The 15,177-nt window shown below is 42.7% G+C and overlaps 1 protein-coding gene across 1 annotated transcript in view; it reads left to right on the top strand.

Moving 5' to 3' along the window:
- EGFL6 (EGF like domain multiple 6) overlaps positions 1–15,177 on the top strand; it is a 49,487-nt gene that overhangs the window by 18,115 nt on the left and 16,195 nt on the right. Inside the window, exons 4-7 of the mRNA XM_020786758.3 lie at positions 2,316–2,435; positions 3,459–3,578; positions 10,330–10,464; positions 12,097–12,219. Of these exons, the coding sequence (XP_020642417.3) occupies positions 2,316–2,435; positions 3,459–3,578; positions 10,330–10,464; positions 12,097–12,219 (498 nt within the window). The remainder of the gene's footprint in view (positions 1–2,315; positions 2,436–3,458; positions 3,579–10,329; positions 10,465–12,096; positions 12,220–15,177) is intronic.

Below are 15,177 nucleotides of genomic sequence, written 5' to 3' on the forward strand. Positions count from 1 at the left end.
ACATCTACATGTATATATAAATTACAAATTTATATATTTAAATAAGAATTATATCACAATGCAATGTCCATCCTAACGAAAGCTTATGTAAGAGTGGATGACCGTCTTTTCTAAGCAGGAAGATCAGAGACTGTACTACTTAGAAGTACAACCTTCCCTATTTAGCATGCACATTGCCTATGGCTAGGGCATTTTAGATGTTGTAGACAGAAAATAACTCTCCCGTTCTTTGATTATGCAAGGTTAATCTGCTCATGGAACATCTGGAATCCCATTCGTGTACACCCTGTTTCCCCAAAAGTAAGACCTAACCTGAACATAAGCCCTAGTATGATTTTTCAGGATGCTTGTAATATAAGCCCTACTCCAAAAATAAGCCCCAGTTAAGTGAACCCACACCCTCCAACATTGTGCAGCAACCAGATGATGATGACATGACTGTAAAATAAAACATCCCCTGAAAATAAGCCCTAATACATTTTTGGAGCAAAAATTAATATAAGACCCCATCTTATTTTCAGAGAAACACAGTAGTTGTAGATTTTTCGGGCTGTTCGGCCGTGTTCTGGAGGTTTTGCTTCTTAACGTTTCGCCAGTCTCTGTGTTCTGGTCCAGAACACAGACAGAATTCTAACTCCTGTCCTCTGAAGATCTCAAAGACTGGCAAAACGTTAGGAAGAAAAACCTCCAGAACATGGCCAAACAGCCCAAAAAACCTACAACAACCATCGGATCCCGGCCATGAAAGCCTACAAGAATCCATTCATATATACTTTCTGTTACAAGATGAAATCAAACCCTGAAGTGTCTCATTTTGTCTGTACTGGAATCACATGCAAGTTATTTTCTTCCTCTCATTTTCTGCTACATACAACCTAATGTAAAGTACTCCTACTGGATCAGTGGGTGCTTGGTAAATCAACGTTTACGTAGGTTTTATTGATTCAGTCAGTTTGTCCTGTGAGTACCTAGTGTGGTGTATTGGACAGAGTGATGGACTAGTGTTTGAATGCCTGTTCAGCAAAGGAAAATCACTGGAGCAGGATGAGGGTGGGTAGCATTGGTAAAACCACTCCTTAGATATCTCAGTTACCAGGAAAAACCTCCTATAAGTCAGTTTCAATGATGTAATATCCCAATATAGGCTAATACTAGTGTAAATTTGGATATAAACTGAAGGGAACAGATTGCCAACACACAAATATCCAAGGAGTAACAAGTAAACATTATTTGTTGTAAAAACACCCAGCAACCTGATACCACTAAAAGATCTAAAAATGACTGTTGTTATGCTCTCATTTCCCCTCAGAGGAACAAAATAACAAAATATCTTGATGCATCTAATCAAGTGGGCTGCAGCCACCAGAAGCTCATGCCAAATAGAACTGGTTGGCTTTTAAGTTGTCCTTACTATCAATTGATAATATAAAGCACAAATAGCCAATGTGCATTCCCTCCTTCAGGGTCAAAAATGCAGCCACCAGCATCCTTACTCCCAATGTTTTTTTTATCATCTCAAAAGGTCACCTTGTATTCTCTGAGGGAGGGTTGGAAAAAATTCCATCATGTTTTGAAGAAGCCTCAGCACCATGATTTCCCTCAAAACTTATTTAATGTTTTTAAATTTCCTCTAGAGGGCAGAAGAGGGTGTTTCCAATAAAATATCTAATTTTGTAAGATTTTGGGGGGAGGGGTAATTGGGGGGGGCAGGTGCAACTCTTCAAGGTCCAAGGATGTATATGTGTGGTCCCCGAACCTCCAGAGATTTCCCTCCCCAGGTGTAATGGTTGAAAATAATTTGCAGCATGGTCTTGAAAGTTGCCTTAAAAATATGAAACTGTTTTGTGCGTGTACACAGTTCTATATTTTTCATTCAACTATGAGTTGCTTTGCCCAGCCTACTGTCACTACATACAGAAAATATGTCAATTTTTCTGATTTTGTATATACATAGAAGGTTTACAGTTTTAATTGAGAATTACAGATGTTTCCCTTGGTCAAGTCTGAGAACCTTTGAGACGTGCCGACAAGCCTAAAAGGTCAACCTGTAACTAACAGTGTAACAGATGTTTTCTTTATTTCTTTTCCTCCGCAATTGGTCTACTTGTACAAAACTCTTTCCTCGCTTCTGTCAGGTGTGCCAGGAATTTCATGTTAGTCTTCCTCGTGCAGATAGTCTGGTGAATCTTTTTCTCTTCGCCAGGAGTCTGTCTCCCTTATATCCTGCATCTATATCTCCAATGAGAATGTAAGCCATGAAACAACATTGCAATAAAGTCTTTCTTTTCCTTCAACGTTTCAAATGATTTCTGCAGATATCAATGAATGTGGATTGAAACCCCATCCCTGCAAACACAGATGTATGAACACACACGGCAGCTACAAGTGCTATTGTCTCAATGGGTACATGCTCATGCCAGATGGCATCTGCAGAAGTAAGTGGCAAATATTATATTAGGTTGAGTGAATGGGACAGACTTAAGTCTGCATTATAGCTAATAATAAAATAAATTATGATACACTATACGGCAGTGGTCCCCAACCTTGGGCCTCCAGATGTTCTTGGACTACAACTCCCAGAAGCCTTCACTACCACCTCTGCTGGCCAGGATTTCTGGGAGTTGAAGTCCAAGAACATCTGGAGGCCCAAGGTTGGGGACCACTGCTATACGGAGTGTAAGATTTAGGCCAGGGGTGAAGAAACTTTGACCCCAAAATGATTTCTACTACAAATCCTTCTTTTTTTAAAAAAAATGGCCTTGAAAAATAGGATTGGTGAGAGTTGTAGGACCAAGCATCTGGAGAATCGAAAATTGGCTTTCCCTCATGCAGTCTATAGCATATGAATGTCTCCAGACTCTAGTGCTGTCAGCCTTTATAGTCTTATAATTGTTCACATGTTTAAATGTTTCTCTTTTAAGGAGAAAAGCTTGGTATATACATATATACATTATTTATTTATTTATTTATTTATTTATTTATTTATTTATTTATTTATTTATTTATTAGATTTTTATCCCGCCCTATAACTTTTTTTTGTATAATTTTTATTTACCATTTTACTATGATAAATCACTTCCCCGTGGTGCATTGGTTAAACTGCAGTACTGCAGTTAATTCTCTACTCATGACCCGAGTTCAATCCCAAACTTAATTTGTCTGTAGGATATTTTAAAATTTGAGAAGTACATGTTTTTTCTGCATCCTTTCAGTGTTGCCTGTGACAACCTCTTCTAAGCCTGGCCATTTTCCATCTGAATGATTTCAAATTTTAATTGAGGTCATTTATTTGAATTGTATGTTTTATTGTTGTTTTAGTGTTGTACACCACCCACCCACCCACTTAGGCAATAGGGAATGAATACAGTATTAGCAGAGATCTTTTCTGTTACTATCTGTAATCTTCTTGTTTTCTGATGCTAGCCTAGCATTTGACAAGTAACAATATGTTTTTAAAGATTCCAGGACATGTGCTATGGTGAACTGTCAATATGGCTGTGAAGAAGTGAAAGATGATGTGCGATGCTTGTGTCCGTCAAGTGGACTTCAGTTGGCACCAAATGGAAAAACATGCATAGGTACATCTAGATGTTCTTGATGCCATAAATTTCAACACAAAAGGATACAAGTTAATGTCCTATGAGAGCAACAGAATCAAACAGCAGCTATAATTCTAGGGTAAAGGTTAATGAGTACTACTCACATAAAGTTGTGGGCTGTTATATTTATAACTTTCATCACTGTTGTCCTCCATAAGTGGCTTTTGGTTTGAATGGGGAGGACATCTCACACTAAACCTGTCCCCTCACCTTAGAGCATGACCCACCCTTGTCATCATCACTATCATATAGGAGGCTTGTGTGAGGTTCCAGTGTCAGATAGCTGAAACTGGCAATGTTTTCTTACCTCACAGAACCTGAGTGCCAAAACACTCTGAGAGCTGTTTCCACTGAGCAATTGGAAGTCCCATGAATTTTCTGTATGTTCACCACTAACTTGGCCAGTTCATTACCAGCTCCTCTATGACCAGCTGAATTCAAAGCAGGTAGCTAAATAAATATTGCAGATGAGCTGAGAGTGTGTGGCTTCCCTTTTTGTTGCTGTTTAGTCATTTAGTCGTGTCCATTAAGTCTTTGTGACCCCATGGACCAGAGCACACCAGGCCCTCCTGTCTTCCACTGCCTCCCGGAGTTGGGTCAAATTCATGTTGGTAGCTTCGATGACACTGTCCAACCATCTCATCCTCTGTCGTCCCCTTCTCCTCTTGCCCTCACACATTCCTGCAGGGAGCAGGGATCTATTGTTATGGTCCGCCCTCGAAGGCTACTGGATCCTGCTGGATTCCAGGATGCCATGAGAGGTGTTACGGCTGACCTGGCTGGCGCTCCTGTCGAGGCTCTGGTGGATGGCTGGTTTGCTGCCGCGACTAGGGCTGCTGACATGATCGCACCTAAACGCCCTCTCCGGCGCAGAGACCGCCCGGCACCCTGGTTTAACCGGGACCTCCGGGCGAGGAAGCGGGTCAGGAGACGGCTAGAGCGCAGGTGGAGAGGGGCCCCGACGGATCTTAATAGGATAGCTGTCAGGGTCGCTACTAACCTTTATCTTGCTAAGGTAAAGGCTGCTAGTAGATCATACCTCGCTAACCGGATAAGCGAGGCGTCCAACCAGCAGGCGGAGTTATTCCGTATAGTACGCGACCTTTCCGGAGTTGGTCCGGGTGATGGGCCTCCCCCTAGTTTTTCGCCGGACCAATTTGCAGCATTTTTTAAATCAAAAGTGGAGGCCATCCGCCGGGACCTCTCTCCTTTTTTGAGTACAGTGAGTCGAGCTGAGATGTCCAGCGCTCCGTCTTGCCCGGTGACTTTGGACACCTTTCAGCCTGTTACGCCAGATACTGTCTCCAGGGCGCTTGATCGCTGTCGTGCCACCACCTCCTCTTTGGACCCTTGCCCGGCCTGGCTAATCAAAGCAGCCAGGCCGTTAACAACGGAGTGGGCCACGGCTATTATAAATGGGTCTCTCCTTGAGGGCAGATTTCCATCTGCCCTGAAGGACACACTCATTAGGCCCATTAGGAAGAAACCTAGTTTGGCGGCGGACGAAATTGGCAACTACAGGCCCGTCGCCAATGTTTCCTTCCTTAGCAAGGTAGTCGAGAGGGTGGTGGCCGACCAGCTTCAGGCGCTCTTGGAAGAAACAGATGCCCTGGATCCATTCCAGTCGGGCTTCAGGCCGCGCCACGGCACAGAAACGGCTTTGGTCGCCCTGTGTGATGACCTACTGAGGGAGGCCGACAGGGGTAAAGTGTCCCTGTTGGTCCTCCTCGACATCTCAGCGGCCTTTGATACCATTGACCACGGTATCCTCCTGGGGAGGCTCTCCGAGTTGGGAATAGGTGGCCTGGCATTGTCCTGGCTCCGTTCCTTCTTGGAGGACCGTCCCCAGAGAGTCCAGCTTGGGGAGAGGGTCTCGGCCCCGTGGAGCCTCAATTGTGGGGTTCCACAGGGGTCGATTATCTCCCCAATGCTATTTAACATCTATATGAGGCCGCTGGGTGGGGTCATCAGGGGGTGTGGTGCTTCGTGCCACCAGTATGCGGATGACACGCAGCTCTACATCTCCTTTTTGCCAACCGCAGGAGAAGCCGTCCTGTGCCTCCAGCGCTGCCTGGGGACTATACTGGAATGGATGCAGGAGAACGGGCTCAGGCTGAACCCGGACAAGACGGAAGTGCTGAGGGTGGGCCCCCCCACAGTCGGGGATTTGGGTAACTCCCTCTCTTTTGGGGGGGTGACTCTCCCTGTTAGGGATGGGGTACGCAGCTTGGGGATCCATCTGGACCCGGTGCTCTCCATGGAGTCACAGGTGGCATCGGTGGTCCGCACCGCCTTTTTTCACCTTAGGCGGATAGCCCAGCTGCGGCCCTACCTGGAAGTGGGGGCGCTCACCACCTTAGTACATGCGCTCGTAATCTCAAGATTAGACCACTGTAATGCGCTCTACGTGGGGCTTCCTTTGAGGCTGCTGCGGAAATTACAGGTGGTGCAGAATGCGGCGGCCAGATTACTTAGTGGAGTGAAAAAATTCCAACATATTTCGCCCACTCTGGCAGCATTGCATTGGCTGCCCATCAGGTTCCGCATCGACTTCAAAGTGCTAATGCTTACGTATAAAGCCCTAAACGGTTTAGGGCCTCGATACTTGGCGGAACGCCTACTCCCACCAAGCTCTACCCGGGTCACACGGGCGAGCCAGGAGGTGAGGCTGAGGAGCCTAACCCCGAGGGAGGCCCGGAAAGAGAAAACAAGAAATAGGGCCTTCTCGGCGGTGGCTCCTCGCCTGTGGAATAACTTACCTCCTGACATTCGCGGAGCTCCCTCGCTGGGCACTTTCAAGAATCTATTAAAGACCTGGATGTTTCGGCAGGCCTTCTCATAAGACTATTTTTTGATTTTCTTATCTCTTTATTGTCTTTTTTCTTTTATCTGTTTTTGTATTTGTTGTGTATTCTTATTGTATTTTAACGTTGTTGTAAGCCGCCTAGAGTAGTCTTCGCGACTAGATAGGCGGGATATAAATAAAATAAATAATAATAATAATAATAATAATTCCCAACATCAGGGTCTTTTCGAGGGAGTCTTCTCTTCTCATGAGAGTGGCTTCCCTAAGGTCACCTTAATTTGTTTACTGAGATGGAACGTGAACTGGAAACTTCTTAAGTCACAGTTTGCTTACTGCACCCTAACAGTTTTTGACAGTGGTTCCTAACCTTGGGTCCCCAGATACTCTTGGACTAAAATTCTCAGAGGGCTTCACCACTAGCTGTCCTTGCCAGGATTTCTGGGCGTTGTAGTCTAAGAACTTTGAGACCACTTCCTACTTCTCTCCCATGGCTTTTCTGACACCTGTGTAATCTCTTTGATTGCATAGGAACTGTGGGATGGAAGGAGGAAGTCCTTAATTACCAAAAAATGCCACTATCAGATGACTTTACCAACAAAGGGAGATTCTCAGTAATTAAATACTTCATCCTTCTATCCCATGGTTTCCATGCAATGAAAGGGATTACATGGCAGCTGGAAAAGCTGCAGGACAAAAGTTATAATTATTGAGAATAACCCCCTGGCAGTGACATCATCAGCCTTCCACAGGCTGTAAGTTAAGTAGTAGGATTTCAGCCACCATGAGACATTTGTGCTAGCAGAGCAAATGAAAACTGGATGTGTGCACATGTATGCCTTCATGTTCTCAGTACTGTGAGGACTGTGTGCTCTTCTTTCCAAAGCTGGCCCTACTACAAGATGGAGAGAGGTATAGTAGCTGCCTTAGGCACAAGATCTAGGGAGTAGCAGCATGGAGGTGGGAGGAAGGCAGAGCTATGTATGCCTTGTGTCATCTCCCTAGACTTGTTAAGCTAGCCTCTTGCCTGGAGGTACAATACAGAACACTGTCCCATCATCAGTGCAGACGTGCCAGTCCAGCTGGCTCTTCCACATGGAATGAGGTGGGTGGGTGTCTGTCTTATCCTTTTTGCCTCAGGCAACTTTTTTTCATCCAGTGTTGGCAGCAACTGCTACATTGCACGTCTTCTTGGACTGTGTTTTTTAAAAAATGAAATGTTGAAAAACGATCTCGTTTTCTTTTGTGTTAAGAGCAGCATCCTCGCTGCTCTTGCTCAATCAGTGGCAGCATGCACAGAAAAACTGAAGGAGAAAAGCACAGGATTTTGAAAAGATCCTAAAATAAAGTTTTGTCTAACATTTTGTGGACACCTCAATTCTCCCTACTGGAGCTATACAGAAAGTTTTGGTTGAAAAGAAGTGGAAAGTAATTTTCATACCATTTTTATTTTGGAAGGGAGACATCTGAGATTGATTCTCCAACTGTAGCTATATACTATATGATGACATGGCTTAACAGTATTAGGAATGTTTTGGGAAGAGGAGGGACTTTTTCATCCCAGCAGGCTCTGGGGATCTTTTAGAGCTTAGGAGAAGCTTGACAGGCACAGGATATGAACTCTAACAGTGATTGCAGACGTTCATAACCTTTCAAGCAGCATATTCATTAAACATATCAAGCTGAGCACAATTCCAGAGAGTGCCTGCTGCTTTTGACATACAGCTGCAACAGCAAACTGTACGTGAATTTCATGATCTCAGAGTGGTTTTGGGAACCGTGTAATGCACCCATGTGAATTAATGGCTCAGCTGCTAAATGATTAACATACCAGAGAAAGAGATGGATGGTATTCTTCCTCTCAAATCTTTGGAACTCTGTTAGGAACATCTCTGTTGGCTCTGTCGATGGGATTACCATCTTACTGCCACCCTTCTCCAGACTGTCTTCCACCATCCCTTATAAGATCCTTAATACTTACTGGGCTGTTAATCAAATAATACTTTGGCCATAAAATGAACACAGGGAATACAGATGAAGTCTATCGGCCAGATTCCTCGTGCACAGATGTTCTGTTTAGATTTTAGTTTCCTTCAGAAAATGCTTTGATATATTCAGGATAGTGAAAACAATCCATCTGGGTGTGAGGTTCATGGTTTCAAGGTGAGGACTGCAGCCAAATGGTGGTGATGGTGGAGGTGGAGAAGGACATATTGGGAGACTGAAATATTTATAAATTGCATATGTTTACAAAGGTCTCACATTTGAGCAAGGTTTGCAAATTGTTTCCTAATGTTTTGTGCCTAAACATTGAAGATTTGATGCAGGCCATTATTGTCTTGAGGAAGTAGGGGGAAGGTAGAGTGGAAAGAAGTGACAATGAAAGGAAAATAGAGTGAGTAGCTGTGGGGACAAACCTGAGCAAAAGTAGGATGTCTTAGCTAATGTTACTATGTGGCATCAGTCCACATCTTTCCCATGACAGCATAGAAAAAGACTGCGTACAAAGGCAACTTTCTGTTTGAGTTGTGCTTATAATATTGTACAACTATCTATAAGGCAAGTTAAATGCAACAACCTATTGAATATTTTACTTCAGTTTACAGGTAGGAAGTTTAGAAGCAATTATTTGCTGAGTTGTGTGATGCCTAAGTAATAATCCCCTGGCTACTCTTCCACATAGGTTGATCGTTAAGCTTAGAAAGTAGACATATTGAGGGGCTAAGTGGGCGTAGTCACCACAGGTGCCAGAGTCTTGGGGCAGGATGGACTTCTCAAAGCTGGGCATTCAGGAAGGAGCTGTATTGTGTACATAGTAGAATTAGCCCCTGCCAATGTCACAGGTACAGATGGCCACTTCCTATTCCTTCTTGCTTAGGGTGCTGGCTCTGCTGCTTTGTTGCGACTGCACCACCCGCCTCATTCTTGGGTAGACAGAGGGTAGGCGGTGCTGCTGCCAGGTATTCCTTTCTGAGTGTCCAGGGAGTGCCATCACCTCCCCACGAACATGTGGAGGGTAGTATTGCCATGGCAGAACATGGGAGGTAATGCTTTGTTTCCCACCTTGGGCAGTGAGAGAGCCTGAGCCACCCCCTTGAACACACTGAGTTTCTTGAACAAAACATAAAATGGAGACATAAAAAATGTATATATTTATTAGGGGCCAAAAAGCTATAGATAGTTCTTATATACACTGAAGATAATGGATTTTATTACCATTTTTGTTGTCATTTGAATAAAACATGGATGTGATTTGTGGGATCCTGGTAGCTGTAGTGGGAAAAAAGTTACATTTCCAAATTCTAGTATCTAAATAGTGCTGGGAGGCAGGGATTTTTCTGGGATATTATCTATGTAATATTATATGAGCTTGTGCTTCAGCTAGGACTTGACAATCAAGAAATCATCCCCAATTGACTGGCCTGATTATACATAAAGCTGTTTCATTAAGTCTTTCATTTTTAGACTTTGGAATTGCTGCTGATTTCTGTTGAAGACAGAATCTGGAATAAAATATGGGGCTTTGTTCAGGTGGGCTGTCTCCTGAACTGGAATGTGTTGAAAACCTTGATACTAACTGTGGATCCTAGCTTTGGATGACTCACAGTACCATGTGTATGTGCAATTTTTACACTTTAAAAACCTGGGAACTAAGGAAAATTAATGTGTGGGAGTGGGGGAGTCAGCTAAAAATTATTGGATCAGATGGATTTTTCAGAAGAAACAGCTGGCCTGTAACCAAGATACACAGAAATCAAGGATGAATACTAGGGATGGATTTTGCACACCTTTGCTAGAATTATAATGGGTTATATTTATCACTAACAGTTATGACCACATTTTATTTGATGATCATTTTACTTTGATCATCTTTCTTGTGCCTGCATTTTCCCCTTGGCCTTACCCAATTTCATTTCCATGCCCTAGATATTGATGAGTGTTCCACTGGAAAAGCTGTTTGTTCTTTCAACCGCAGATGTGTGAACACATTTGGAAGTTATTATTGCAGATGTCAAGTTGGATATGAGCTGAAACATATAAATGGACGATATGACTGTGTAGGTAAGACTTAGATTCTGGTTCTGCTTGTCTTTGTATGGGAAGGTGTATGTGTGTGCATGTCTGCGTGTATCTACCAGAATATGGAAAACTTACTTTTCCACTGCCATACTGGCCGGGGATTCTGGGAGTTGTAGTTAAACAGCAGAAGGAAGAAAAGCAGAAAAGAAACCTTTTCCGAGCTCTGGTATGTCTGTATATTATGTATTATAAATTTAAATATATCTTTGAGAAGAGTGTGCTTGAAGTCCAATTGTTAGGTTTTGTTTAGGACTCTGCTTAGTCTCTACTGCTTACCGTAGTAGGACAAAGTAAATGTACTGCAATTGAAAACCACAAATGTTCCAGAAACATCAGCTATTTATAAATTTTCTGTCACATATTTTGGTCTGTATCAGGGCGAAGGTGGGCCGTATTGTGTATCAGGGTGTGGCAAGCTACATGGTAGTTTGGGGCAGTCAACGTTACAACAGAGAAATTTAGCCATCCCAAGGTTTCAGGAGCTAAGGTTATTCAGTTCTACAAAGGAGAAAGTCACTCAGCATTTTGCCTAAGCATAGAGTTCATTCCAAATAAAAACTAAATTTTATAATTTGAAAAATGAGGGGAGAGTACTGTATCAGTTTTCTAGTTTGCTTCTTCTTTCCAAGAGCCCTCAAAAGCTTATGAGCATCCCAGAGGGAACTGATCACTGTTACAACAGTATGCCACATTAGATGGGCCTCATTCTGCAGGGCTCCCCTTCTAATTTACCTCACTTATACAGTGGTGCCTCGCTAGACGATGATAATCCATTCCACTGAAATCGCTGTTTAGCGAAATCATTGTCTAGCGAAAAGCATTTCCCCATTGGAATGCATTGAAACCTGTTTAATGCGTTCCAATGGGGAAGAATCGTCATTGTCTAGCGAAGATCAGCCATAGGAAGTGGCTTTGCGAATCGCCAATCAGCTGTTTAAATCACTGTCTTGCGAAGCTTAGGTCCCGAAAACACCTGTTTTGCGAGCGCAGAGGGAGCTGTCAAAATCATTGTCTAGCGAAAATCGGTTTGCGAAGCAGGGACCAAACATTGTCCAGTGAAATTCTCCCATAGGAATCACTGTTTTGCGAATTGCTATAGCGATTGCAAAAAGTCAATGTCTAGCAAAAAAACTGTCATGTGGGGTAACTGTCTAGCGAGGCACCACTGTACAATGGAACTAGAAACAAAGATTTTTATTCAAAGAGGCGCTTTGAATTTGGAAGCTAAATCCTGTAGCCTGAACCCCAATGGTAAGTTACAGTGAGATGAAATTCACTGATTCACAGGGATTTACTGAGTGTTTTCAGCATTCAGCAGTTAATTGGACAGGTCTCTTCCAGTTGGGAGTAGCAACTGGATTTAGGCCTCTGTTTTACGTTGCAACTTAAATCTGAAAGACTTTGTCATGCTCCTTACCCAGTCTTCAGCCATAGTATTTACCATGACACTGCCCGACAACTAATCTTCTCCGAGAAGTCCTTTTTCTCACCATGACAAGCAAAAGATAAACAGCTGTAATTTTTTTCTACATAATGAAGAACTGGGATGTTTTGTGTGTTGTTGTTGTTTTCAGTCTGTGACTTTGTTTCCCCCCTACAAATGTCTTTCTATAGATATAAATGAATGTATGGCGAATATAGCCAAGTGTAATTCCCATGCAGAATGCCTCAATACCCAAGGGTCCTTCAAGTGCAAATGTAAACCAGGCTACCGAGGCAGTGGATTTGAATGTTCTGGTAAGCATCCCAAGAGAAGTATCATTCTTTCATTTAATCTCCTTCTTCAAATGGTGGTAAAGTCGAGCATTTCCACATTATGTTTTGCGAGGAAAGAAAGTATATACCTGATTTCACCTTGGAAGGTCTGAGCTGGTTTGCACAGAACACTAAACCAGGAGTGGGGAAAGCACAGTCTTGTAGATGCTGCTGGACTGCAACCATCCAGTATTTCTCACCACTGGCTGTACGGGGTAGGGTTGAGGGGGACTGCAATCCAGCAACATTTAAAGAGCCCCATAGTGTCCACGCCTGCACCAAATCAAGGTTTAACCCAGGACAGAGAATTCTTTTTGAGGGTAATTCCTACCCCATAGTCCTCTGGAGGCAGGATGGTATTGGGGCAGGGCCACATTCTTGATGCCAAGGGGTCAGATTCTCTAAGATCTCTACTTCTCTACCAACTCAGTCAGGAACCTATTGTGTGGTCATCTTCTCATTTGCGTAATTCGACATCAATCGAACTTAAGATGCCTTTGTTTTCCATGAATTTGTGTGTATGCTTGTTAAATAACAGACTTCTAAGAAATACTGGTTTTCTGTCTTAATTATTTTCAAATACAGGTTTCTAGCCTGTATGAACTTTTTTGATAGCAAGTATTTTCCCCTTCATGGATTGCCGCCTTGTCATGGTGAAGGGGCTTGAGCAATTCAGAGAAGCTATGGGCTATGCTGTGCAGGGACACCCGAGATGAACAGGTCATAGTGGAGAGTTTTGGCCATCTCACGAGAAGAGAAGACTCCTTGGAAAAGATGTTGGGAAAGTGTGAAGGCAAGAGGAGAAGGGGACGACAGAGGACGAGATGGTTGGACAGTGTCATTGAAGCAACCAACATGAATTTGAATAAATTCCTGGAGGCAGTGGAAGACAGGAAGGCCTGGCGTGCTCTGGTCCATGGGGTCATAAAGAGTTGGACACAACGACTAAACAACAAATGTAACATTTTTCCAGGAGACATCTACAGGTGGGGGGAAGGCATCTACCATCTACTCAGCCCATGAGATTGGTGACAGAATAGAAGAAAGATGAACAGGAGGGCCTTCAAGCACCTTCCTTCTCCCAAATTTTAAGTTAAAAGTTCTTCATGGACTGGGTTGGACAAACACAAGGCTTAAGGGATTTACAAAAGGGGGTTCTTTTGTTTCTGTTTTTAATAGAGCCCCAAGATTCACTAACCTGAGCATAATGCAAAAGGCATGGACTTTGAATTAGAGAATTGATGAGTGCAATAATTTCTTTTCTTTACTGAATTAGCCACTATTCCTTCTACATAAAAATGTACTCAGAGATATTTTCAGGTTTATTTGTTTCTGTGCACAAATTTCTTCTGTTGTTGTTACCAATAAGTAAGTGGAATGTTTTTGGGGAAAAAAAATCCCTGCCAATCTATTGCAAATCTCCAAGAAATCTATCTTGAAAGTGTTGCCCACCTTTATCCTTTTGGCAAGTGCTAGCCAGAAGCTACAAACCCTTGATGCTGCCCGATTCCCCCCTGGGGTGATACACATAAGATACCAGTAGATAATTAACAACCAATTATTGTACAGGTACCTGATTAGTCCTGATGGAGTAAGCGTTACGAGAAACATGAACAATTTAAAACATGCAGATGACACCATATTGCTGGCAGAAAGCAGCAATGAGTTCGAACTCTTTATGAAGGTAAACGAAGAAAGTACACAGAAGCAAGACTTCAGCTGAATATCCATTCATCAATCCAAATGGAGACGGTCGTCAGAAATCAGAAGACTAAGAATCAGAAACCAGCTATGAAGGAACCAGAAAAGCTAATCTCGTGTAAGAATGTATCATTGCCAAGACCAAGATTATCCACACTGTTATATTCATAATATTACTATGTATAGATGTGTAAACCAGACTTTGAAGAAAGCTGACAGATAAAAATCAATTAGTATAAACAGCTCATGGGTTTTCAGTTGTGTCAACACATGTTTGTTGTTTAAATAGTCCAAGCTTTCAATGGCAATATCCTGTGCCGTTTTGTCAGAGGATGCTAGAGGAGAGCTTCACAGATACCATGGACCATCAAAAGGGCAATCTGGGTCCTAGATCATATCAAGTCTGCACAATCTCTAGAAGAAAAAGGGAAAAACTGAGATTGTCATAACTTTGAGTACATCATGAGAAGGCAAGATTTACTGGAAAAGGCAATAATGCTGGGAAAAGTTGGAAGCAGCAGGAAAAGAGGAAGGCCAAATATGCAGTCAATGGATTTTATAAAGGAACTCACCATGCTGAGTCTGCAAGACCTAAGGAGGATTCCTTATAATAGGACACTTTGGAGCCCACTCATTCATAGAACTGCATAAATTAGAAGGGAAGTGATGGCACATGGTTAGAAATATGAATTAGCATGACAGTATGTAAATATTTCCTGTATTCCCCCACCATTTCATATATTTATTCATCAGTTTAGGTCTAGTGACTTCCTGTTATGTCGAACTGCTAGACTTGGGAGCTGTAGTCTAAAGCATAAATCTTCTCAACGTCCATCTAGAATCCAAGATAAAAATAATTTATGGCAGTGGTGGTAAGGATTTATTTACAATATTTTTTTTAGCCGCACCATTGCCAGTGGATTGGGCAGGAAGCATGCTGATCACCATTTACTGAATTGAGAGATGTCAAGTGTTGTCTGTACCTGGCTAAGGAAACTGGAATGTGTGGACTAGCAGGTATCAGATGTACTGGATGAATGCCTCCAGCCCTTCCCTCCTGATCCAATGCCAAGCCAATGCCCTTTTCGATATTCAAAGCCAAAACAACAATGCTGAGCAATAAGAATATTTAGTTTCCACAGACAGATTTCAAAGCAGGAACTGCAAGCAGATGTACTCATCTGTTGATTAGTCATCTTTGGCTTGAAAAATATCTACAGACTCTTTATTAAAACACTG

The sequence above is a fragment of the Pogona vitticeps genome, chromosome 3 (genome assembly GCF_051106095.1).
Source record: "Pogona vitticeps strain Pit_001003342236 chromosome 3, PviZW2.1, whole genome shotgun sequence".
Lineage (NCBI taxonomy): Eukaryota > Metazoa > Chordata > Lepidosauria > Squamata > Agamidae > Pogona > Pogona vitticeps.